This window comes from Grus americana, chromosome 2 (assembly GCF_028858705.1).
Source record: "Grus americana isolate bGruAme1 chromosome 2, bGruAme1.mat, whole genome shotgun sequence".
NCBI lineage: Eukaryota > Metazoa > Chordata > Aves > Gruiformes > Gruidae > Grus > Grus americana.
Window position 1 is genome coordinate 113,322,457 of NC_072853.1, and position 27,025 is coordinate 113,349,481.

Here is a 27,025-nt window from a genome sequence, read left to right on the forward strand (position 1 = left end):
ATGTGAAACAAGCAGTTGTGTTAATTTTAGTCCTAGTAAATGCAATAAAGAATGACAGTGGCCACAATCTGAAAGCTACTTAAGCATGCTGCATCAATGGAATCATTTATGTATAGATGCTTATCCTTCTGCATCATATTAAGACTAAAACTGAAATAGTTTGCAACAAATAAACAGCTCCCAAATGCAGGTAATGCGCAATCTCTCTCTTAGATACATCATAAACATTGCTCAAGTTTCTGTTTGGAAAATTTTCTTTAAAGCCAAAGTTTCTCCCAAATTTGCATTACAGACTGACAGCTCCATTGCAAATTGCTTAACTTAGTTAATCAGCAAATGAGTAAGCCACCCAGTTAAATCTATCCCAGATACTTCATCACAATTTGTGTTCCTTTACTTAAAACATTTAATACCTTTTACAAATGAAGTGATATAGAAACGCTACAGTTTGCAAAAAAAAGTGTAGTCTTAAAAGTACCGTAGCACTTATATATTACTAGGCATACGTAAGTGGAAGAAGACAGCTGGTATGTTTTTAAGAATCACAGGGTTGCTAGACTTTTAAAATACCATATTATTACACCATTGTGATCTTTTCAAAAGGTTGAATTAAAATAAAAGAAAACCTAAGCCTTTTCTGGCTTGAAAACACTTTCTAACAGCTCCTAACTTCCTCCAGTTCTCAGACTTCCCATTTCTTACCTTGTCTGGCAAATCAATATTTATTTATCTTCAATATGTGCACTTTTAAATTGCTGTCATACAAGCGGAACTCATTTTTGTCCCAAGATCAGCCTGCCATCAGAATTCACTGTTTGCTCCATCTTCTACTCACCTGTCCTTGTGCATTAGTGACGAGTTGACCTGTAACCCCCTGAAGACTGGAGAGGGCATTGCCAAAGGCCTGGGAGCTTGCTATTGAGCCCATGGCTGCCGCTGCTGCAGCCGCTGCTGCTTGACTTGCTAGTGGATTATTAACCAGCTGAAAAAAAGAAAGCAAAGATCTTGGTAAAACCCCCGATAAACACAGAAACACAGAGTGCTAACTGGATAACATAAAAGTGATTGGGCTAACATGGGTAAAAAACTGTCTACTCCAAGAGCCTGAGCACTTTTGAGAGATTCTTATTTCTCAGGCTTTGGTGTTTTTGACAATGAATGGTTTTTAAAAAGCCAGAGGAAATTCCATGTTATTACTGAAGAATAAAACTCTTTTTTTTTTTTTTGAGTTATGCTTGATGTGTTTTCTTTAGGCTGAACATGCTAATGCCACAGGTGTAGCAGCCTAATCCTGCTGTAAACAGCAATCAGTGAAATATTAGCATTTGATTTGGAGTGGGATATTTACTTGGGGATATTCAGAACAGAGACTATTTTACTAATGATCCCAGCAATGAGAAAAAGCTGCAGATCCTTTTAATTTATATCATTAAAGAATTGGTTTCAACATCTAGATATATCACAGCAGAGGACTGAACCCTGTGATTAAGTTCAGTAGAAATCGACTAAAAATTCAAAATTCATTTGCAAAATATGATACTAAGCAACTTACTGCCTCTCAACTGCAAATGATTAACTGCAGTACTCATAAATTTTCAGGAAGTGAGTTGTACTGCCCACTTCAGTCAGTTCTACCTGGGTGCTCCATATAAAGCATACAGCACAGTTGTGGCTTTCAGCTTAGGAAACTATGGGAATCCCACAGAGGAAGACTCCTATCAGCTTCTGGGTTTGTCAAAGATACAAAATGTGCGTGCCTCTGTCAGAATCAAATGTCCTCTGGGAGATGGCTTGTTCACTGGATTATTGTGAAGTTTATATTTTCTCATCCTTTTCTGAGAATGAACAAACTTTGAACCAAGCACACAGGGATAATAGTAAAAAAAAAAAAAAAAAAAGCTCAGAACCATCATCACTGGGACAGCTGTCCTGAGAACAATCAAACAAACAGAGTTCAACAGGCTGAAAATGTATTTTAGAGTGGGTTTGCCCCCTAAGAATCATCGCGTTTTAGCAGAGCTTGCAAAATGCACAGTAGCCAGAAGTCTGAGGGGGGAAAAGTCTGGGGACAGCAAAGACATTTTTTCTTAGGCTGAGGTGAAAATGCTGAAGCTAACTCATAAAAGCTTAATGTTTCAGCTGAAATTAGTCGGAGTTCTAAGTCCTTAGATGACAAGTAAATTATCAATCCTATAGAAATGAAGAGTCACAGACACCAGTAAGGGATGTACTCCACAGACAGGCTCTGCTTCAAAATAGGTTATAAAAAATTAATCAGTGATTAGTAGATGTTTTAAGCATGTTACAGATATGAGTAGTGTGTATGTTATAGATGTTTAGAAGCCCATCAGTAGAAGATGTCAGATATGGTTATAATCTATGCTTATAAGAAACCTACTTGTCTGTTGGACATTGCGAAATCTACAACAATTGATTGGTCATACATTAAAACATCTATTAATCATTCATTAGCCCTTCATGAAGTATTTATAAATGGAACCTTGATATAAAGTGTTGCCTAAAGGGGCGCCTTGGGCACATCCAATCCCTCTAGAAATTGTAAAGTAAATAACTAAATAAAGATTAGTAGCAATGTTGGACAGAAAAAAATGACATTGTTGGAGGAAGTATTTGGATTTGCAAAAAAATTGTTATATGAATCTCCAAAACCAGTCCGCGGCATCCCATAGCAAGAAAACCAAGCAGGAATAAAACACAAAGGGGGAAACTGCAATGACTGCTTGATTAGCAGTCCTGATGAGCTGTGAAGAGAGCAGAGCTGGGCACAATGACAAAGGCAAAGCTGGGTCCCTGAATGCAGAGGGCAAGCAATTCCACTGACTGCACAAGGTGTGAGCCCAAATGTAGTTGCCAGCACTCCTCAGTGACTTCGGGGGCAGTGCTGGAGCACCGCAGTATAATGCCAGATAACAGAATAGATAAACTTGTCAATTTGCTGCTCAAAGCAGCAACATTTCTTTATTGTCCAAATCAGAAGCTGGTAAACCCTGCCTTTCTCCACAGCACTTCATGGGCAGTACTGGGACGTGGAGTAATCCCCTTGTAGCTGTAAATACCTGGAGAAGGAAGGGGCAGCAGCAAGAATGTAAGACTTTCAGAAAAGGCCTTCTATTGTCTTATTAGGCACCCACAAACTACTGCACCTATGATCCTACAGTATCTGACTGTAGGTATAGATCATAATCTTTGTATGGTTACCTGACATCAGCTAATAAACTACACCAGCTACTCCAGTTTATGGCTTCAGTTGCATATAGGAACAGTTACTCGGGGAGCATGAGTAAGCTTGTGAGTCTGGCAACTACAAAGGGTTAAAACCTTCTAAAAATCAGACTATCATCTCCTAGAATCTCCTTTCCATTTTTCTTGCTCCAGTTTTCAAAAACTGTACATTTTCAAATACAACAATAAAATTTAATTACAACAAACCCTGGAGACACTCAGGATTGCTTTTAGTTGCATCACAGAGATAAGCTACTTATTAAAAATGATGGCAGAGACTATGATATGCATAGGTACCCTGGGTAGTACCATGTTCCAGGAAAAATCACAGTGAATGGGCCAACTCACAGGGTAAGAGACTTCCAAGTGCATATAAAAACATCCCTATCTATTCATAAGTCTGATTAAAAAAGAGAAAATGCGTTTTTCTTTGAGCGCTTTGGGAAGCTGTTGACTGCAAATTACACTCTGTTAAATTGACCCCTTTTATATCGTGTGCAACTTGGGAATGGAGAAATACACCTCATTTCATTACATCTGGACACTAAGGTAACTTCTGACATATTATATCTTGCTTTTATTTAAGAAATAAAATCTCTGACTTGAGAGGTTTATGCCATTTCTCAGTGCAGGCTGGATCCCTGAGAACACTTATTGGAAGTATTAGAAATACATTATGAAAGATCCCACAATGGGCTCTTCCCATTTTGTTTCTGTATTTAAATAATGATTTAATTTGGAAGGCTGATACCTTCAGAGTTGTCAATTCCAGTGCCCAAATTTTTGCTCCCACTCAAAACACCAGCCATTACAGCAGGTAGTAGTGATCTTCGTTTAAAGTGACAGACCAGCCCTCTCAAAGATGCCTCCACTAATGACACGATTATTTGGAGAAGCAAACTTTATGAGGAAGAATCTTGTAATAACTGAGAAGCTTCAGTACATTTTTCTGACTTCCCAAAGCTGAACTTTTAAAGGAAAAGTGTATGAAAGTTGTTCTGCTCTAACTCAGTATAAAGCAGGAGCCATTCCACTGCAGCAAACAGAACTCACACAAATAAAACTAACCTGTAAAATTATGGGGGATAGAAGAGGCACTACTTTCAAGATCCTAAAACTGTGACATGTGAAGTGAGAGTTTCTAGGCTTAAGAAATAGTCTTCAAAAAGCACGACTTCAAGAAAAGTGTGGTAGAGTCAATGCTGCAAGCAGCTTTCTTGAGAGCCACAAATACTTTTTTCTTCTGGAAGAATATCCTCTTCCTCTGTTTTTTTCCAAAGCTAACTTAGTATCTCCCTGAACTTAGTGTGAGAAACTGATCAGGCGTTCAAGTATCGTGAATACAAGATCAGATTTGATAGCCTACACAGTAATTTTACTTTTCTCTATAAAGGGCGTATCTTACTGAACTTTCATTCCCTAGTCTGGAAATCAAAGAGCCAGTTTTACTCATTACAATATCACTCATTCAAAAAATATAAAGAAAAACCCAAACCGTTTGACTGATGAAATGAAAATCCAAGACACTTCAGGATGCTAAGAGCATCATATGAAAAAATGGGCATGTAATGAAAGGTAAGGTCACTTTATGTAGTGCCAGTATAAGAATAAAGTTAGATCTTGTGTATTTTCTGAAGGACTTGTGGGTGAGACTAAGAGTGAAGATACCTAGCTGAATGCAGCAATGGAGAATGGAGGGAAGTATCGTGGAGCAACAGCAGGCAAAACTTCATTTTATAAAAAAGTATCGGTGTTTTTCAGGAAGGCTGTTAAAAAAAACATTTCTGGATATCTCCTAGACATTAAATTAGTGAAGAAAAGCTGTATATTTGATTAGGGACCAAAAGATCCTCAGTCTCTTATGTTCTCAGACAATCCTTTCTGTAGGGAACATCACACTGCTAGATCAGCTACTGATTAGCTACTGAGAGTGTCTGCCTAAACCAGTGCTTTTCAAGGGAAAACAGAAAAATCCTTTGATTTAAATAAGTCTGAAAGTTGAGAAGAATTCAGCATGGCTGTCAATCAGAAACACATGACATTTTTCTTTCCTATCAAGACTATGTGAAAAATGAACACAGAAATGAAATTTTTATTAGCATGGCATTTGCTTTTGTAGGAATTTTTAACTATCTATATGAATTTGATCTGTGTTGAGATTATGAGAGAATTCATGTTAAAATCTAGTGGGCTTTATTCCTACTTATTCACATTGGCTTGTAAGACAGATTCGGGGTAGTAGTCACTCGGACTTAAAGGAAAGACTGTTTCAAACTGAGCACAGGCTTCTGAGGATATTCTTGTACCTTCTTTGTTACTGTGACCAGCATTATCATCGGTATCGGGGGTAGACGGCAAGGTTTTGGTAGCTGGGGAACTGCAGGAAAAAAGGGTGAACACAACAGAGGGAACACCAAGGTCAGAGAAAGGAGGAGGAGAAGGAGGTGTTCCACAGCAGAGCTACTGTGTCGCCACTGAGGACCCCACACTGGAGCAGATGGATGTTTCCTGATGAGAACTGTGATCCATGGAGAGCCAACGCAAGAGCGGGTAAAAAGTGTGAAGAGGAAGGAGCAGCAGAGAGGAACTGTTCTGGACTGACCACAGCCCTCCAAGCCCCCTGCACCACTGCGGGTGGGTAGAGGAGTCAGGAGTGAAGGAGTGAAATGGAGTCCGGGCGGGGGGAGATGTTGGTTTAATGTTTGCCTTTTTTTTGTTTCTCACTGCTTGAATCTATTTTAACTGGCAATAAATTAATTATCCCCAACTTGAGTCTGTTCTGCCCATGACAGTGACTGGTAAGCAGTCTCTCTATCCTTACCCATGAGCTTTCTCATCCTATTTTCTCCCCCATCCCACTGAGGCAGTGAGTGGGTGCCTGGGTGGGCATCTGGCTGTTAGCCAAAGCTAACCCACCACACCATCCCATTCTGGTAACCGTAAACTGTATCTAACAACAACAACATGAAAATGTCTGCAATAACTTGAAGACAGAAGCAGAGCATTCCAACCTAGATACCCCTACACTTGGTTTCTAAACATGAACGGACTGACAGAGTAGTACAGTTCCCCTGGAAGCCCCTAGTAGCTGTTCTGGCAAATTCTTTACATTGTATTAATGCTTATATTCCTAATTGTATTCAATATGCATATATACCTTGTACCAGTTGATAGTTTCCTGGACGTGCATTAAATCCAAAAATCCCTAAAGGAATTTTAAAAATAGACACCGGAAAGACTGCTTCAACTTAATCCTGGGAAAGCACCTAGATACCACGGCAAAGAGTGCCAAATAAATGTTTGTAATAATGAACAATAAGAAGACCACTTAGCATTTATATAGAATTTTGCAGCCAAATTTTTCATCTATGGGTGCCTTAGCTCTGCTGGTTTAATTTATTTTTAGGGTCTTAAGCAAAAGTCAAATTTTCAAGAAACCTGTGAACATGCAGGTACCAAGAAAGCCAAGAGAGAATACATAAAACAAAGTAAGTTAATTTTATCGAAAAAGATACTATAATCAAATATTTTGGGAACACTGTATGTTTTAGATATTGGGTAGAGACTTTTTTTTTTTTTTGACCCTCCCCTCCCTTCTTTTTAGTTTATGTAATAGGATAATTACAACATTTAACTTTTATAAATGAACAACATGGTAAAATGTCTAATAAAATGGCTGTCATCGAGCCTAATCATGCATAACTCTTTGAGAACATGCCCCAGCAGGCAAATGTTTGAAGCAAATCCCGAATTATGAAAAAAAAAATCTGTCAACATTTGTTATTTGTTCAGTGCTGGGATATGATGAACCTATACAATGCAGTTACAATATCCAGGCCCATCCAAGAACGATGCCTGGATATTTCAAAACTGCACGGGTCTATATTTGCAAATATTTGTAGATGGTAAGAGTTCCAAATAGGGTGCTTAGACAGACATTTTAGTATATGCATATATATCAGATATTTATGTGCAGGATACAGTGTAGAGACAAGGATATTGGAATATCTGAAAGCACTGACTTGCCAGGGACACTTAAAATATCTGGTTCTCAGAGATACTTAATCTGCTCATTATATACATTTATTGTGGCTGAGCTATTTGCTGTCTAAATCTATGCTGAATTTTCTATCAGGAGTAAGTACTGATAGTGGTATCACTGATGCGACATGACTTGATTCAATGCAAAGCGACGCGACCTGAGGTGATGGGAAGCACGCAGTGTTCATGTACGCCTTGATATGACACGGATAGAGGAGGATGCACAAAATTTCTCACAGTATCTTTGTAAACAAGGTGATGCTGGTCAAATTGGAACCAGTCTAAAAATCTACGATAACAATTTACAAAATAAAAAAAAAGGCTTGTTTTTAATAGAAGCGTGGCAAAGCAAATAAAGAGCAGATACCATTCCCAGATCTGTAGGACCAAACTACTGGAGATGTGAATAATGAAGAACACATTAGGGCACAGGCCAGGAATGAGTGGAAACCACCCTGGCCAATTTCATTTCTGTTCTATTAGTGACAGACAGAAAAAAAGAGAAAAGGAAACTAGAGGAAAGGGATCCTGTTTGGGTCTAATCCTACAAGATAAACTAAATGGAAGGTGTCAGCATGTCTGAGGCTGGGTCTTACATGTTAACCAAAAAGAAGAGCGAATATATTTAATATATTTAAATATACATAACTACAAAGAGTAGCTGGCTGACTCCTTTAGCAGCAGGTCAGTACCTACAGACTACCCACAGAGTCTAGGCCCGTGGGTTTCTGGCTGTCCACATTTATGAGTATGAAATGTTCCAGATCCGTATAAGCTGGCATACAGTGTTCCAGATTTTAATTAAACAGAGCCATCTTGGTTTAGTCTGGCTAGATACCTTTAGGTTTACGCAGTCTTTAAAATATCTACAACTGTTTATTTTATGCATAATGTCAGCATACTGTAAACAAACTGCCTCATCTGACTTGATGAAATCTTACATCGCTACTAATCATAAATTGTATTGGTGCTCATAAGAGAGGAAAGAGTACTGAAAAAAACATCTGAATTCTCTCATTTTCTAAAGTAAATGTGTGGCAAGAATGAAAGCAAAGAGTATCTCCTAAACTTTCTGGAAGGGGCTGCAACTCAGCTCATTTCAGGTTGATTAGTTCCTCGGTTCCTGTGTTTGTCTATTTTAGAATGATTTATCTGGCTTCTGAAAGATGCTTTCCCCACAAGAAAAATGGTTACTTCAGGGCTCCCTTGCTGCTAAAAAAATGAACTCTTATCAAAAGGAAATTGCCATCTGTCTTCTCGGATAAGAGCCCAGCACTTGGGTCTCAGTGATCTAGCCTCTGTAGAAAGTGTGTCAACCGTGAGACACACCAAATTAATCTTCTTAATCTAAAACATTTATTTGCCTTTAATTTAAATGTGTGAATGGCATGTGCACATGTAAATATGACCATTTGCATATATAAATGTTAAAAATGCAATGTGAGGTCACACTATGATAATATGATGCTTCATGTTGGGTATTTGAGAAAATATTTCTGAAGCAGTCTTGTTTTACAGTACAATATGCAATCACAGTACACGTGCCTGGAACTGTTTATTCGAATATTCATATTAAAAATCAGACATTTACGTACAGACATTCTCTTTTGCCCTTTGAAGAATAAATCCTACTTAATACTTAGAAATACAATGTTTACTGAGAACATATTTAAGACTTCTTTAAAAATTCTAAGCCAGTTGCTCTGCAAAGATCCTCATTTTTGAAGCTGGAACTACATCTGGATACTTTAATTTATTTATCATGTAATAGCTTCGCCAAATAGGTCTGCTTCCATGTAAAATAAGTGCTTACTTTTAAGTCTCATTGACTTGAATGTGAACAAGATCAGATCTAAAACTGGAACTGTGTGGAATATTTTTTCTATTCACTGCTTCCAGCTCCAAACTTGACCTTACTAGATGCACCAATCTGATACAAAGTTGAAGAATGATACAGATGACTCCTGAGTGCAGTGGACAGATTGCTGGCAAAGATACAGGTCAGTCCAAAATCCAAATCTGGTTCTGAATCCAGGTATCTAGAAAGCTGGAAGGCTTTGATTCTCTGCAGTTACATCAGTTCGCCAAAAAGTCAAAATGACGTAAACACCACAATTGATGTCATGTGTTTAAGAAGTCATCTATTTGCCAGGTTTCATGGAAAATATATGAGATATCACATCAGTTGAGACACTAATTTTTAATTAGACATTTTGAGTTTTGCTGAAATCTCAGTATACAAAGTCAGATCTGAGAAGTGTGAACAAAGTTGAAGGAAGCATTTTGTTTGAAAACCTTGAAGTCAAAACCACATTTCTCATAAAAGAAATATAAGAGGTGAGTGATAGCCACTAAAACAAAAAACCTGAGTGAAAGTCTGTGTGAAGGGAGAGGGCATGCAAAAAAGGATGCTGGGGGTCCCTCAGCAGGATGCTGTTAACATTTTCCTTGGGGCACTATTTTATTACTTTAGTAACATTCTGAGTGCCCAGTGACGGACTGGGAATGTGACTTTGTGCAACTGTTTGCTGTCTGCATGTCAATGGGGGGATTACTGCTGCTACTTCTTTTCTAAAGACAGAGCAATGAACACTTACGAGCCTGCACTCCCCCTCCTTGCACCAGCACTACGTGAGCATATTGCATCTCAGATGGTAGCAACCTCCTGCCACAATCACCTTTGGAAGGCTTAATTTGACTGTAAACATCTAAGAAGCCACCAGCTAACACAGGACTGACCACAGCACTTTAAAGCCACTGTTTATACATACACACACCCACTATTCTCTTTTTCACCAGCAGTTCTGCTCTGTACATAAAACTACACATAAACTGGTAACAATTGTATATTTAACATGCCAAAAATTTTGCCCTCAATGCAGCTCCTACAATAGAGGAAAGGCAGAAGGGTTAATAGTGTAATGCAGCGACGTATGAAACGTTTCCACAGACAACCCTCTCTCCTCCCAGGCACTTCCATCTCATTTGGTGTCAGCAAGAAACCTGCTCCCAAAACAAGCTGCAAGTCCTGCTGCAGAAGCAGCGCTGCCAGAGCGTGCTTACGCATGCTGGGCTGCACTCACCATCAACTAGGTCATTCCAGGTTTAATTTTGTTAATGTTCTTGTGAGTGCTGAACAGAAAATTTACCGGTTATTTTAAATTTACCGATTGTCTTGAAAGATGATGATGATGGTGATGATAATAATAATAATAATTAATAATAATAATAATAATAATAATAATAATAATAATAATAATCCAGCCATTTCCCACCTTTCCTGTGATGACTCCTTGGGTTTTTTGGAGGGGTGGGTGTAATTTTTTTCACCACGATAGTCTCTCGTTCTGCTTTTACCTATTTGATTCCTTTTCTCTGATCTCTTATGCCCAGCCTCAGCCACTTTGCTCAAGTCACTCTGGGTCTGGTCACAATAGGTTTTCCATACGGGAGTTCACACAGAGCTGCAAAAGCAGCAGTAAATCTACTGTGTCTGTAATGCTGCCATATTAATTCCTAATCAATTTCAAAGCTGTATTTGAAACTCATATATTTCACCTCAGCAAAATCAAAATAACGTCAAGTTGCCAACAGCAAATGAAACTTGGAAATATAATTAAAAACATATAGGCTAGAAATGTATTGTTTCTGAGGTCTTTGCAATTGCCACTGTGCTAGGCACTATAAATTGATGGCAAGAGGGTATATGAAACTGAGATCCTCTTATAACAAAAGCATAGCTCCATATTGCTTGAGGTAACAGAAAAACTGCTGTTAGCTGAATGTGAGTGATGACTGCAAGTATAAACCGAAGAATTTTTTTTGCTGCAAGGATCAATTCCAAATTGGTTAAAATCTGAGGCTGAGATCCTGCAAAGACTGCTTAAAGTTAGCCTGCATGCAAGTCCTAACGCAGTCCTGGGTAAACTCAAGTGTTTGTGTTAATATATTCTTGGGACTGTTATTTTTCTACTTCACAGACGAAGACGGGGTGTGACTTATACTCCACGTTCTATGTGTCATTACATAAAATCACATGCAAATACTAATTCAGCCCCATGCTGGTATTACTGTATTTTAAACAAAAGTCATGGCAAGGTTTAGCTCCTATCATCTTTTTTCATGTGGAGGCAGAATGTCAGAAATAATGCCTGTTATTATTCAGTATCTGCTACTGGCTGAATGCATAGCCTGAGGAAAGTCTAATTATCATTTACAATAAATAATTTCCTCCATATTTATTATCAATGGAAATCTAGTCATAGACATTCAGCCAAGGAATTCTGCTATATGGGCAAAATATGTACTATCTTTTTCAACCGCAGCTCAGCTTACAACCTGAATGTCTGTAGCTTTTTCATTAAATTCATTATTGCCTTATTGTACCTAGACTCTTGTTCTTCCATAAGGCACTGTCAATAGACAGACAGATGAATTTCTTCATGTTCTAAGTATTTTCTACTTTTATCTGTTGACCAGATTCACAAAATATTTATGGGCCCTGCAGCAATTCTTGTGCTTTACAAAACAAGGGATTTTTTGTGCTAAAAATAATGTAAGGTCCCAGTTCTTGGTCTGATTCTGATTTCTCTCCACCAATATATAAATCTGGTGTTATTTTAATAAGGTCAGCAGAGAAGCAATTGGTTAAAACAGAGGTAACGATTTGTCAGAATCAACCCCTTCAATTTCTTATAGACTTCAAATCTGCAATAAGGGAGAATGACACTCTCGTTTGAAAAAACAGAATTAGCTAATTAAACTGATATTTTATTTAAATCAATACGCTCAACAAAGGCCTGATTTTTTTTTTTGCACTTACGCCACTGTAAATTATAGAAGCTATCCATTGAAGCCAGAAGTCAAAACATTTACACCTACAGCTGTGAAACTAATGGATTTTCCTGTTTGCAGACTGAAAAATTCCCTTGAAACACAGTACTCACCCCCTCAAAAAAAAAAAGAAACCCAAAATAAGGTTCAGACAGACCTGCAGTGAAAAAAAAAATGGAAAAGAAATAAATTTTAGGTCACATGAAACATTTAGTTCAGACCAAAATGATTTCTTGAAAGGAAATGTAAAATGGATCACCCTCACCGATGGGTGTTTTATGAATTGAGTGGAAATACTTCATTTCAAAGAAATCATTGTTACATGCCTTTCCCTAATCTCACCCATTTTGGGGTGGGAGGAACGTATAAGCGTTCCTAACTATTTGCCAAAATACACCGTTGGAAAGGTTGTTGCAGACCTCTTTGCAGCCACTGGTACTGGTGCATGCTACCGGTAATTCTGGGGTAAGCCAAGGGTCAAAAAATGTTTTTGCAGGCAACCCAGTCAGACAATGCAGTTGTTCCAATGCACCTCCCACAAGGCACAAACTGTGATGAATCCAACCTGAGTGCAATTAAAGCGGGATTCTTTCAGTACACCTATCACATTCATAATACTTGTACAAGCAATAAAACAAATACTCACTATAAAATATGAGGTATGTGCTGTTTGCTTTTCCCTTGAAAAGAGAAATTTCGCAGAGGGCACATGCATGGTTTCTTACCATGCCAGGAGAAAACAGACGAACAGAAAAGGGATGGACTAGTTTCAAGTATTAACTGAACACAAAACAAAGGTGCAGTCATTCTGCATCAAAATGTTTCCTCTTTCAACAACAGCAATCAGCAGGCAGGTTAATAATCCTCTTGGTTATACCTCAAAGAGACAGACAAGGACCGTGACTTGCAGAAGACCTGGTGAACACCAGCCAGCCAAAAGAGGCAAACAAAATCAACAGCCTAAACTAAGCCAAAGCTGTTACTTTTGCGTGGGTCCAGAAGACGTTTGTATCTGCAAGAGAGACACGTGAGTGTGCTGAGGGGGAATTTCCTTTCTCTCCCCTGAAGACCATGAGCCAGCTCAGCAGTGCAGGTTGCTAAGCCATCTGAACCAAGATCTGCAGGGAGCAAGGAACAAGGGTCCATTTGGCGAGGTCACTGTAACTCGGGGTTCTCTGACATTTCCACGGGTGATTCCCACACTGGGGGATAGCAGAAGGCTTCTTCTCCCCACTGGTCTGGCAAAGAACTAATTTAAAGCAGATTTACCTGATATACTGTTAAAACTCCAAAATATTTCCTTTGATTTCAAGAAAATTACGGTGCTTATTTAAATCAATGTCAGTTAAATCAGACCTCTTTGTTCCTAATTTTCTTCAAATGACAGCGTGCCTCTTAGGAGCCACCAATGTAACAGGTGGAGTCCCACCGAGGTCAGCATAATTGACCCAACTTAGAACAAGGCAGAATTTAGCACATTGATGCTGGCTTGTGAAAAATAAAACAGAAACATTACGGATATTAAAAACAGTGTTAAAAAAGGGTGTTTTATACAGCAATTATCAGGTTATTTCTCAGTAATTCAATCGACCGAGGGTGAAAATATCTTCTTTATTGTTGCCTATGACGGTAGTAATTCTCTCTGGCATCTGTAAAAGCAACAATAGCTTTTCATTGATTTTGCTTAAGAGGAAAGTTCAGGGTTAGAAAATTAATATTTCAAGTGGAAACACAAAAAACTTTCTAAAGTGTATGCGATGGAGATAGTAATAATTATGTTTGAGGAGGAAGTCAGTCTTGTGATTAGGGTCCCTGGGTAGAGATCTAGAAACCTCACTAGGGCTCCAATTCTTCTATATATTTTAATGTCTTTAATTTCCTGTCTGAAAAATGAAAATAATAAAACTCCCTTTCTTTCATCCTGTTTGTTTGTTTTCTCTTTAGATAATACACCTGAAAGTCCATTAGGACTGGATTACATATGCACATGCATCAAAGTAAGGCAAGATCCAAATTAAAACCAATTTTCATAGTTCAGGGTAAATCTGCATGTGCAATATTTCTTCCTGTTTGCTACACAGTACCTAGTGATTTATGTATTTATCTAGTATTTATGTAAGTTGGGCACTTCAGCCATTGCCATAATATATACACAGGTAATATTAATGGAGACCAAAAAATTCCTCTGAGGTACAGAAATGAACATCTAAGTGACTAGCAAAGCTGCTCACAAAATGTAGGTCTTTAACTAAGAAGCACGCAAATGGTAAAAATAACTACAAGGGGCTATTTCACATAAGGCTGACTTTACACAAGGAAATGGTAGATCTAGGAGAGCATAGTATGTATGTCTGGATCCGCTGCTGTTTATAAATTAAGTGGTTCAACTTTGTTGGCTTACATTACCACAACACCCTGCATGAATGAAAGCCTTGTCTTCTCTCTGAAGTTGCAATCTGACAACATATATATTCTTTAGAGAACACTAATTTTACCATTAATGTTCTGGACACTTTTTGTAAGATAAATCAACTACTCAACTTGCCACTGCAGTGGTAGGGAACTCCCCGGTGCATCCTCCCATTCCTTCTGGCTGTCTATTCACACTCTTGTAGAAATGTCACGTATGATACTTTGCTTTTATCAAGTCCTATTTTAAAATGAATTACAGTAACTCATATAATGCTTACTTGAGCTCTGGACCTATCACTCTATCTTACTATGCAGAAAAGATGACTCACTCATATAAATTACCCTCATCATACAGCTGTTAAAGATAATAAAAACAGGGGGAAAATTGTATGTCAAGCCACATGCCCCTTATTTATGACTGGCACTAACTTGCCTCCAGGTTGGTGGGCAGAGATGAGCAGTCACGGATGCAAGGCCTCACCTACTCATCCATACGAGTGGCTACTGTGGAAAAGCAGCGTTGCTGATACGGTGGGCAGCACCAGGGAGCTCCTGTTCTGCCTCTCATCTGTCACTGCTGGGACATGGATGCTTCTGCCTCCAGCTGGAGCTGCCCTGGTGGCAATGAGTTCCCCACATCATCAGCAGTGTCTTGGGGATGTCGCAGGAAGGATGGCTCTAAGTGGCCTAATTTGTTTTCTTGTTTGTTTGTTTGGGTTTTGGTCAGGTTTTTTGTGTGTGTGTGTGTGACTGCTGGGCAGACATTTTTTGAAATATTAGCAAACCTATTCTGCTTCTGGGTATTTTTACTACCCATGATCTACTTTGACTTCCTTACCACTACTTCTTCTTTGCTCAGGGAAAGACGTTGGAGAGTCAGTATAGACTATATGCTACTGCTATCCCGTGGAACAGTCTGAGTACAGGGTGCCTTTGAATCTTCAAAATACATTAGCCAGAACCCAAACTGGAGGTGGTGCTTCACTCAGAGGAACTCAGCAGATGATGTTGGAGTGCCATCTAAAGTTAAGATTCTTCTCACACAGCTGAGATTTATGTCTAGTGCTTACTAGCTATTCTTTACAAATGTCCTGGATTGGATATGTAGTAATAAAGGCAGTGGGAAAAATGTGTGTAATCAAATTATTCTTGGGGTACCCTTTACCTCCGAGAGGGGGTAAAAGTTTGTTAAAACCTAGTACAGCTGGAGGCCTGCTCTTTCCTCATACCAGTGTAAGTAAGGTAAGAGTCAAGCCCCAGCACTATAAATCCAGAAACTTAAAAGTAAAAATAGATGGACAAATAATCAAATCCCAGTATTACAGAACAAACATGCAGCAATAAAAAGGAACTCCACAGCATTGTTGTACATGGAACATATTTGCCAAACCTGTATCAAAAACATCCTTGAAGCCAAATTACAAAAGACAACAGGCATAGAAGGAAAACTGAGAAAAAAGAATGTAAGAAAGAAATAAAAAAGCAATCACAGTTGAATTGGTTGTCTTTAGGTCTGAGCCCTGGAAGTCCATGAGTCTGAATGTGTGTGCATGTGTGTTTGTGTATAAGAAATGTGCAAGAGAAAATATGTGAAATGCAGAGTCGCTCCATGAACTTCAATGAAAAAGTAACAGCCTAATATAGGCTACCACCTAATATAGGTGGTATGCTATATCACAGGGAAAAAAAAAAGTCATATATACGTTTTGGAATGTTCCCATTACCCAAGCAGAACACAAGTAAAAAAATGTATATAGAGATTAATCTCATCAAGGATAAAGAAAATTACAGGTCTTGAATTATATTTACAGAAGCAAAGCACTGCTGAGCTACTGAAAGAAATAACTATTTCTAATGTATCAACACAGAAGCGCTGAAACATAAAAAAGTGGAATCACAAGAATGACTACCGAAATAATTATTTTAAATCAGACACACAACATACAACACATCATAAAACCACTAAATCCTAGATTAGGAATAGAAAAGAGAAGACTATAGGTAAATCAAAACACTTATGTATTTCTGTCATCTTTCTGCATCTCATGAAGCCTATACACCAGTCCTGCTGTGCAGAAGATCTAGAAGGAGAGATGATAGGCATACATAAGTCATTGCATAAGAGATGAGCCTTTAATCTACATGTGATGATCTTAAAAACATGCAGTCTTTTTGACTAGTGTTCTTTTTAGTTTTACAAAATAGTGTCACAACTATTCTGATATACCTTACTTTAGTACAGGAGAAAAATCTTGCAATAATGCTCCTCTCAAGCCCGTATTCTGTCACAAAGCTATAAAAATGGCCTGTGTGGGAATACTATTAGCTCACACTGCAGTCACATTTGTGTCTTCTTTCTATCTCTTTGGGGAATGCCCCCAACACCTACTCTCAGACACTAAAGGTACAAAGCCAGTCTCCATCATCTCTATAGCTGGTAAAGGCAAACAGATACTCTTGGGGGTAATTCAGAGCTTACAGGACAAAGTCCTTTTCTAAGCTGTGTTTCAGAGAGCTCTTCTTCCATTGACCAGGGGGGAACCAAGCATACATTTAAGTAACTGGCTCAGTTGGATGGCATCAACCAAAGGCACGTGTCAAAGGCATATACCTTGTACCAGGACCCATTGTAAATGGAGTTTTGCAGTTTTCCCAGTTTTTGGCCATGCTGCACACCAAGTCCCACTGCCTAACTTTGGGTATGTCTATGTGTTACTTTGCAATTTAGATTTTAACAGAGAGAGGTAAGAGCCTGCATTAAGGGTCCACCTCTGAGCCCTAACTATATAGGACGATATAGCCTAGCTCCAAATGGCACATTTAAGTCAAATGATCACTAAGTTAAATGACAGTGTGACTATCTCTGCATCTAAAGCAGATGATAGATTCAGGGCCTTGCAGCTCTTCTCTTCAGGAACCTGTGACCAGTCTCTGAGCATATATGCTGACTTTTGGGCCCCTCACTACAAGACAGACATTGAAGTGCTGGAGCGTGTCCAGAGAAGGGCAACGAAGCTGGTGAAGCGTCTGGAGCACAAGTCTTATGAGGAACGGCTGAGGGAACTGGGGTTGTTCAGCCTGGAGAAAAGGAGGCTGAGGGGAGACCTTATCGCTCTCTACAACTCCCAGAAAGGAAGTTGTAGCCAGGTGGGTGTCCCTCTCTTCTCCCAAGTAACAAGAGATAGGACAAGAGGAAATGGCCTCAAGTTGCAACAGTGGAGGTTTAGGTTGGGTATTAGGAAAAATGTCTTCACTGTGAAAGGGTTACCAAGCACTGGAACAGGCTGCCCAGGGAAGTGGTTGAGTCGCCGTTAAAAAGATGTGTAGATGTGGCACTTAGGGGCATGGTTTAGCGGTGGACTTGGCAGTGCTAGGTAAATGGTTGGACTCAACGATCTTAAAGGTCTTTTCCAAGCTAAACAATTCTATGATTCCATGATTCTATGAATTCTTACAATGAAAGCAAACTGTAAAGAGCAGCAATTGCAGAAATGCTTGTCTAGGCCAAAGAAATCATAGACTGTGCTTAACACGGTAGTCCCCTCTCCCTGCTTTTCATTCAGCCTAGTTATCCTGGTTACCCCATTAATGAATACAGATCTCTGCACCAGCTTCAGTACCCCCACGCGGCTCTGTACGGCACAGGGCAAGCACAAGTACCTTAGGCTTTGGTACAGAAAATCTGCTGTTGTGCTTACATTATGTTTCACGTTAACCACATGCTCATTTCCCATGGACAATAAAGGTGCAGTCCTGAATGTATTCCACATTATAAGGAAAATGTTAGTAATTTTGCTCCTGTTTTTAACAAATTAATACATAAACCTCTGACATAATAATTAAAAATTAATCCTTAGATTATTCCTTAGTGGTTGTTCTTCCCTGAGTATCCCTGGTTGGTTGTGATCCTGTTTTCTGCAGCTGTTGTACACTGGAATATTACACTGGAAGGGAACTCACAGAAAATGCTGACACACACCCCCCATCTTTGCTTTTAAGCACTACTTATGCCTATAAAAAAAGTAAAGAAAATATTTCATCTCCTAAAAAGAACAGCTGAATTTATGCCCATTATGGTCATTATTACTAACAATAGGACTACTATTGGTATATCTTCTCATCACAAACTTTTTAAGCTGGGGTCAATAATCTCTCTGGGAGTTTATAAAATGCTCAAAAGCAAAACAACAAAATTACTCCGTATAAATCAGCCTGATGCAGATGAAATCACATTCCATTTCAGAGAGAACACAAAACAATCCTACAATCTTCTGAATGCTGCTTTAATGTAGACTTTTTTCAAGAACTTTAGAAACTAGCATTCAAACAGTAATAGCCCATAGAACATTGTAAACAGCTTATTTTAGATAGAAATCACATCACTTCTAAAATAGGGTTCATGTACTGACCGGCAATCAAACAGGGTGAACCAACTGAGTTACACTGTGGAAGTTTTCCCCTCTGGTTTCAGCTTTTCTTAGAGGATTAAGGTCTGGAAACTCAATTTGTTCTACTATTATATTATCTATAAAGGGTGGTCTCTTGCTAGTTGGCTCACCGTCGTGCCAAATCCTAGCACTTTAAAATACATCTATTTGATATCTAGAAGTTATCGGCCAAAAAAAAAAAATCCCCAAACAAAATCTACCTGGAATTAATCAAACTTTTTTTCCCCCATTATTACTTTCTGGAAAAAAAAATGATTCAAATACTCTATATTATAAAAGGAACTTGCTTTATTGTTGTGTTGTGAAGAATCCATTAATCAAACTGAAAGGTAAAGAAATTGCATTTTTACTTTTGTAACGTTTTAATACAAGATTCTTTTATTAAGAAACATAGCTTAGGACACTATTTCTTAGAGATTGATCCTTCCTTAGGAACTCAAAAAATCTAGGTCCTAGTCCTATGCCTGTCAGGCTCCCTGAGTGACCTTGGACAAGCTAGTTAATCTCTTACTAACTCATTTCTCCATCTGTAAAGTGGAGATAATAGTAATTCCTTTGTCTCGCTTGTCTGCTAAGACAGTAATGTCTTTGGGAGCAGCAAATGTTACAGACTACGTCCTTGCATTTCATCCAGCCCAGTGGCCTGTGATCTTAGCCTCTTCTTCTAGATCCTTTCCTAACACCCACTCCTACTCCGTATCTTATCAATATCATCTTTGTTTTGCAGGAGCAGATGGAGCTGTGAACTGCTTTAAGATGGTGACAAGTGAACAGCCAGAAGAACTGGTGATCACTGTGATTTGGTTCTGACACTCCAGTAGGGCAGTGTGATGGAGGCAAGGCAAAATTACTGTGCTAAAATACGAACTAAGGCGTAAGAAAAGTCTGGATAAGAAAACATCTTTGGAAAAGATAGTTTTTAAAGCTGTCTTTTCCTTGGTCTTTTTATTATTAATACTTTAAAGCATACTCATCTTAGCAGAGTTGGGGCAATAATTCATGCTAAATAGATTTAATGTATTTTTGCTTTTAGTGTTGTCTAGATTGATGAAAAGAAACTACCTGTATATTAAAAACACTAATGACAGAATGGAAAAGCCTGCAAATAACAATGCCTCCCAGCCAGCTAGAAGTGGAGTAAGTGCTAACAGCATCATTAGAGCTTCAGAAATCTCTGAATGCTGCAACAAGAAGAGTGTGAGGCTGAGAGCGAGCCGGGCTGCTGATGAAGAGAGGCAGGTAATGCTACCTTGTGCTTTATACATTACTCTTTTCCGCCCAACCTAGGGATCCTATAATCCCCCATTTCAGCTGACTAGTAGCCTGCTGTTTTCTGGTAAGACTTTCCTGTGGCTGCCCAGGCCTGGTGGCTGCACGCTCCTAGGCTCTCTGGAAGGAATTCAGCAAAGAACAATCAAGGAGAATTACTGATATGGCAGCAAGGCCCACTATGAGAGTCCAGAGGGGATATGTTGGGCTGGAGGAAATGGGCTGAGAAGGGGACCCTCTTAACAAAAAGATGAGGGGTAGGGTTTAGCTCCACAAGGGCACTTCTGCTTGTGAAATTACAGCAGGGTGAGGTGCAAGCTGGGACTGTACATTTATGGCACACATTCTTGGACACTTCTATGCAGCGCTTGCTTGTTCTGCTGCTGTGCCATTAATTCTAGCTGGCAGTAGGAGGGAGAGAAAAACCTTAAAATAATTGCTATGAACATCATTTGCATTTAGGAGATCACACACTAAAGGTTATGCTGAGGTTTCCTGTAGAGATGTAGAGCAGAGAGCAGTAGTGTCCTGGCTCTCCACAGTTTTCAGCAGCACTCAACCGCTTCCTGCAGGCCAGAACCAGGAACAAACACCATTTCCAGTATTTATATACTGCTTTTATTTCTCCTATATTTAGATACTTTTTTTATTTTCCCTGGCTGCTCCTTGAGCCTCTGAAAGTTTTAGGAATTTGAGTGAATTCCTAACAGCCACAGGGAATGTAAAGACCCAACCTGTGAGGCCCCATGGGATGGAGGATACAATACTCCTCATCCCCCGTTTGTCAGCAGGGCAAGACTTGCCAGTGACAGACAGGACAGCCACAGCCCCTTTGGGCCATTCATGTATTTAGGACCCTACAAGCACACATCTCATGTTCCTCCTCATTATAGCAGCCCACCCATAAGCCTTTCTCAATTTGAATAAGATGACCCCAAGCTGACAGTGACATCAATATTTAATGTAGCCTAGCAGCTGTGGGCAACCCCTCCACACATCTTAGGCACTTTTGTGCCTTTCTTAATAGGCATAATTAAATCTTAGCCCACCGCTTTGAGACTGGCTGATCAGTTTTCACACATTTAGCCCCTAACATGCGTAACTGTTCCTTCGTAATACAAAGCACACCACGGAGAGAGATCAGGAGGTAGAACACCTTTCATTCCTATTCGGGTGTGTTCCTAACCCAGTGATTTGTCACTGCTACCTAGGAGAGAAAAACAAACACAAAACTGCCAAGTGTATAATCCAACTCCCAAAGCACTTGATGTGGAGACATTGCTGTTATTTTTAAAGTGAGAGTACATCTTGCCTTGCATGCCAAATTTAATATAGTGTACACTTTCCCACTCTAGTCAAATAAGAAATGCTTGAGGGAGTGCCTGTCTCACTAAGGGCTGCCAGTACCAGACGCTGATTTACCAGTCCTGGAACCAGGGTAATGCTTTTGTGTTTCCAGGATCAGATCCTGCCTTACAGCATGAAGGACTTCTTAATGTCACCAGGCAGGAAAGGCTCTGAATGTGGTGCTGTGCTGAGAACTCTACCAACATTTCTCACGTGCAAAGCTTTTAAGAGAAACTCCAGGATGAAGACAAGTCACAGTCATAAAGTTTTAGCTGTGCCATGAAGACAAACTTCCCAAAACTCACAGCCACTCAGATCAATCTCGCTTACACTGCTTTTGTACTGATGTATCGTTCTACAGAGTTGGTTGGTCCTGATTTACACTGGCATGAAATCAGACTTAAGGTTTGATTCAGGGCTGGACAAAAAATGACTAATGCTGTCAATAGAAAAAGGAAGATCATGTGTTTGCAATTGCTTTGCAATGAATATTGATCTGTATTGAACATATTTGAATTAATGTGCTGTCTTTTTATGAAGTCTTCATAAAAGTTAGCTATAGATGGAAGTATGAATCGAACATCAGGACACTGCAAATAGTGAACAAAGCAGGGCATTGCTAATTATAATAAAAAGAAGTGTTTCAGATTGTCAATCTATTTTTTTGTAATTAATTTGGGCAAAGGTATTATCTGAGCTCTATTTCATCAAGCAGTATTTGAGATTGCTGCTTTTCTCTATCACTACACTATCTAACTTTCTCATTCTCTCAAATTATAACTTTCCTAGGATCTGACAGATTTGGCAAGTCCTACAGTGTGAGGGCAGTCTTCACTCTTCTTTGCTCTTCCCTCCTCCGTGCTCTCCTTTCCTAGAAGGGAAGGGCCAGCAGATCTATCTTGATCCACTCAGATTTTGCTCTAGTTTATTTCTGTTCATTTTAGTGGCAGCATGAATCCAATTTTTCTTACTCATGATAATCATGTATAGAGTAAAGAGAATACAGAGAGAAAGAAGCCCTGGGTAAGAAATAGGCCTCAAAGAAACATCTGCCTTAAACGACCAGAAAAGAAAGGCAAGGATGAGTACCAAATAGTTTAATATAGAATTATAAAAACGGCATCTAAATTAAGCCTCCCATAATGCTTAATAATAATACAAAGGAAATGTTCCCTGCAATTTCAAGCATTTCCCCCCCTACTGACCTTGTAAACAATGAGTTGCAGACATATGGACATTTCTGAGTGAAGGAGCAGATCAGAAAAAAGTCACCTGTCAGTATTATAGCATGCCACTAATGTTGGAGGCTTAAAAAATTTCTCTGGTTAGGCCACTAATTGCAGTTAATGAGATATTATACTCTAGGGGTTACAGCATGATCATGTAATTTAATATGCCTTGATTTTGCTCCCCATATTATTATTAACTATGGGCTATTAACACAGAATTAAAGCAATGACCCTGAAACTACCACTCACCTTTCATACTTCAGCGATTTGCAGCCAGACACTTGATCCAACTTGTCTTCTATTTGGAATGTTTTGACCTGTGCCCTTTTCCAGGAACTTCTGGGTATTTTCCTAGCACAGATGCCAAGTGGCAGATAGGTCTACACTGTAATCAGGAGCAGGTGGAGTCCTACTTGAGCCCATCTAGTTCATGCCAATGCCACAAGGAAGATGCAGCAGTATGGACTTCAGCATCAGCTGGATAAATGTGCCTGAGATCCTGCATGTTTGCTTGGGTGCAATGCTCTTTGTATTTAATGCCCTGTCATAGTGCCTTCACTCTTCCTGGCACTGAATCTTGCTTCACAGACCCTAGCTTGGGGAGGTTAACACCACTGCAATGCTACTTCTGCATTTGCAGGGCAGATGTAGTCTGGACCACCATGCATTGCTAGAGGCCTCAGGTTCTACAGGGAGAGAGGTTTATTCTGAAAGACCTGGAAAGAACAAGTGAACAACTCCTATTTCTAGCCAGATGTGCTGCTGTTAAAGACTCTTCGGACATAGCGCTTATTTGTTTTGCCCATAAATGCAGGATTGTCTGTCTTACCCTGTCCCCAAAGGATGATCAGCATTGTAGTACTATACCACCAGCCTCACAAGAACAGGCTGCAGATGTATGTCCATCTTGAGGCTCCCCCATCTCCCTGGCCTGTAATGAATCTTAAATTTTCTCAAGATCATTGCTCATCACCTGAACAAGTAGTGAAGAGTAAACGAAAATAGCCATCCCATGAAAAAAACCAAAAATCATTTAATGGCTGAAACAAAATGCCATCACTGCTGTGATAACAAAAGGTTTAAAGTGCATTACTGTTGCTTCTCTATACACTTGAGGGCTGGCTACTGGGTCAGATGGTGCAACAGTCCATGTAATCTCCTGAATGGAAAAAAATTAGGCTCAAAGTGCCAAATAGACGCCCACAACATAATATCAGGTAAAACAAACACATTCCTCCTATCCCCCCTCCCCAAATGTTAGAGAAATAGAGAGAAATTCCAGTCATTTCTCATTACTGTGAAGGTCAGCCTAGCTGGGAAAATTGTTTCTGCTTTACAATTCCCCAAACTGTAGAAAGCCGTTAGAGTTCTGGACAAAAACTAATGTTGCATTCAAAGGGAAAAGAGGCTGATATGGCATTGCTGCAGTAATAAGAGAATTTTTTACTCTTTCCACTTCCCTGTGAACCTAATCAACTGTGACATGAGAAAATATACTGGGCTCACCCAGCCAGAATCTGACTGCCACCTGAAAATGTCCTCAATATTCCACTGTTTGGGACTTTACAATGATCCTTCCGACATCAATTTTGTACATGTACATCAAAATGCCATTAGAAATGCTTACAAACACCTCCTGCTCACAGGCCTGCACTCAGACTCCAATCGAAGCCAGGCTGTAAAGACTCCCCAGTGGTTGACTAAAGGTTTCTTTCGATTACTCATATGAAAGCATTTGGTTATGGAAAGGCATCTTGGGGGAGCCTGGGGGATCTAAAGATCTCCCCCCTGACCTCCCTTGTAAGCGCACTTGAATGTCATTAGGAGCAATATATATTGAAGGTACTTTAAAACCTGCCTTTAACATTTAATTAATATCTGTTGACTTATTAAGTTTCCTCATTCTCCTTGAGATTCAACAAATAAGCCATACCTTTCCAGGGTTGCAAGTGCGTGACTGGGAGTGAGAAGGTGTACTGAAGGTAGAGAACGAGAACACATGGTATCTATATCCTATCACACTCAGTTACATGGATGGGTATGTTCCTGCCTTCATATACATGAACTAATGACCACATACACCACATACATGATGCAGCTATAAATTAATTTAGGCTTGATAAATGCTCGGCATATTTAATACATTTCTTAGTGACACTTTTATTGTTTCTCAGTGATGAAAAGTTGAATAAATCTAATGCAACTGAACACAATGATATTATCACCCTCTTCTTTTGTTCTAATATTTACAGGAAATATTACAAGTGTTTGACATATAAATTGAGCATTTGACTGACTTTAATAACCATGTGATCAATAAGAAGTGATATTTTTACAGTCTAAGTTCAATATTTAAAGGGCCAGGGGTCACAGATCTTTATCAAAGCACTACGGCTAAAACTTTATTTTCAGAACCTGTAATTCATCTTTTTTTAAAGTCTGTATTGACTTAATATCATTAAAAGTCAAATTTTGCTCATAAAGTCTCAATCCAATTGGAGCTAGCATTTAGATATTTAGGGATTAATTTTAACTGTACTTTCTAGAAGCATTTCAACATTTCTTTATATTAAAATGAGTGTTGAGTGACAAGAAGTCACTTAACACCTACATTAAAGATTATTCTTTATCCTCGGAAGATACCAATTATTTTTAAAAAAATCTGATCAACCTTCATCATACATATGGGCCCTACTTATCTTATACTCATCTTTCCATATCAATCATCTTTTAAAAATTTCCCCCTTAAAGTAGCTTAGGAAGCATCCTTTCATTTTGCATGATTGCAAAATGAAAATCAGCCAGATGCAATCCAAACACCAGCCAGCCCTCCCAGGAAAAGCAGTGCCCGTGCTATGCCAAAGTGGCAGCTCGCCCATCCAAACATCTGACCGAGTATCATGTAGCCTATACGTTCAGCCCGTCTTCTCCCCAGACAGAACAAAGCCAAACTAGTCTTAGCTTACATCTGGAATACTTACAGAGCTCCTTGTGGGCTTGTCTAGCACTTATAGGAACTGTTCATTAAAATTTCCAGACAACAATTCTCAAACAGAAAAGACATACATACTTACACATTGTAAGTTACAGGCTCGTGACCTTCTCTGCTGTTATTTAGAATTGTTTCCTTTGTAAAAGTTACCATGTGCTTTGGGACAAGTAGGAGGATAAGTTATCTTTCTGGCCTGATGAACAGTCAACTATTTATATTCCAAGATGGAAAAGCAAAAGCCCTCAAGCATTCACTATTCTGCCAAATCAGGGCACTCCCCAGCATGTGGACACCCGGGTTGAAGCCTCACATCTGAATCAGGTGCAGTGAAAGGCTTGAACCTGAGGCTAAGATACTGTTTCATGAGATGATTTCAACAGATGCCATGAATAGACTTGCTTTTCAATGACTATATAGTTTTCAACAAAAACTAATGTAAAAGAAGTCTTGAGTTGTCCAGCTGTTGCTAGGCTTTTCCAAAGGAAAAAATTGTAGGAAAATTAGGGTGGTTATTGCCCTGATGATTACAAACCTCAGTTCTTGAGGTAACGCTCCTTTGCTCAGCACTGGACCATTTCACTGGCATGGCTGATTTTATTTCATAGGACAAACACTGGTCTGTCAGATGTCAGAATTGGGAAGTGTACTGATCTCTTCTTTCTGCTTTGTGAGGAGTTTCCCCCTCAGACCATTACTCCTGTTGTCTTGATGTACTGAATCATGCCATGGGAAATTTAAAAACAGCACCCTAATGTGAAGGTTACATTCAACAGTGTGCAGCTTTCCAGTTTACTGGAAAAATGTCAGATTCTGCTTTTCTAAGCACCAGGCAGTATTTCTGAAGTCCACGGTAATTTTAAGGATAAGGATTATTTTTTTGCAAATAGGGTTTAAAAAATTTGACAAAAAAAATTATTGCATTCTTATTATTTCCATTAGAATTGAAACTTTTTGAAAAGTGGTGGGCATTTTTATTGTGTTTAAGAAGTCTCTCCCTCCACAAGCTCCCAAAGAAAGTGTTTTGGTAGTACTGGAATTCCCGTTTTGGACTCTTCCTTTTGAATCCAACTTCTCAAATGGTATAGGGGTGCATGTGCACATGGTAAAGTAAAAGGGGTGAAATCAGACTTCACATTTCATTTCATCCATGTGAAATTTTGTCAGCTACCCTATTTCTTCTGTTTTCTTCTTCTGGTTTGGAGTAAATATTT

At 39.1% G+C, this 27,025-nt stretch overlaps 1 protein-coding gene across 1 annotated transcript in view; it reads right to left on the minus strand.

The window, feature by feature from the left end:
* POU6F2 (POU class 6 homeobox 2) overlaps nt 1-27,025 on the minus strand; it is a 318,855-nt gene that overhangs the window by 56,623 nt on the left and 235,207 nt on the right. The window contains exon 6 of the mRNA XM_054814683.1: nt 836-982. Within this exon, the coding sequence (XP_054670658.1) occupies nt 836-982 (147 nt within the window). The remainder of the gene's footprint in view (nt 1-835; nt 983-27,025) is intronic.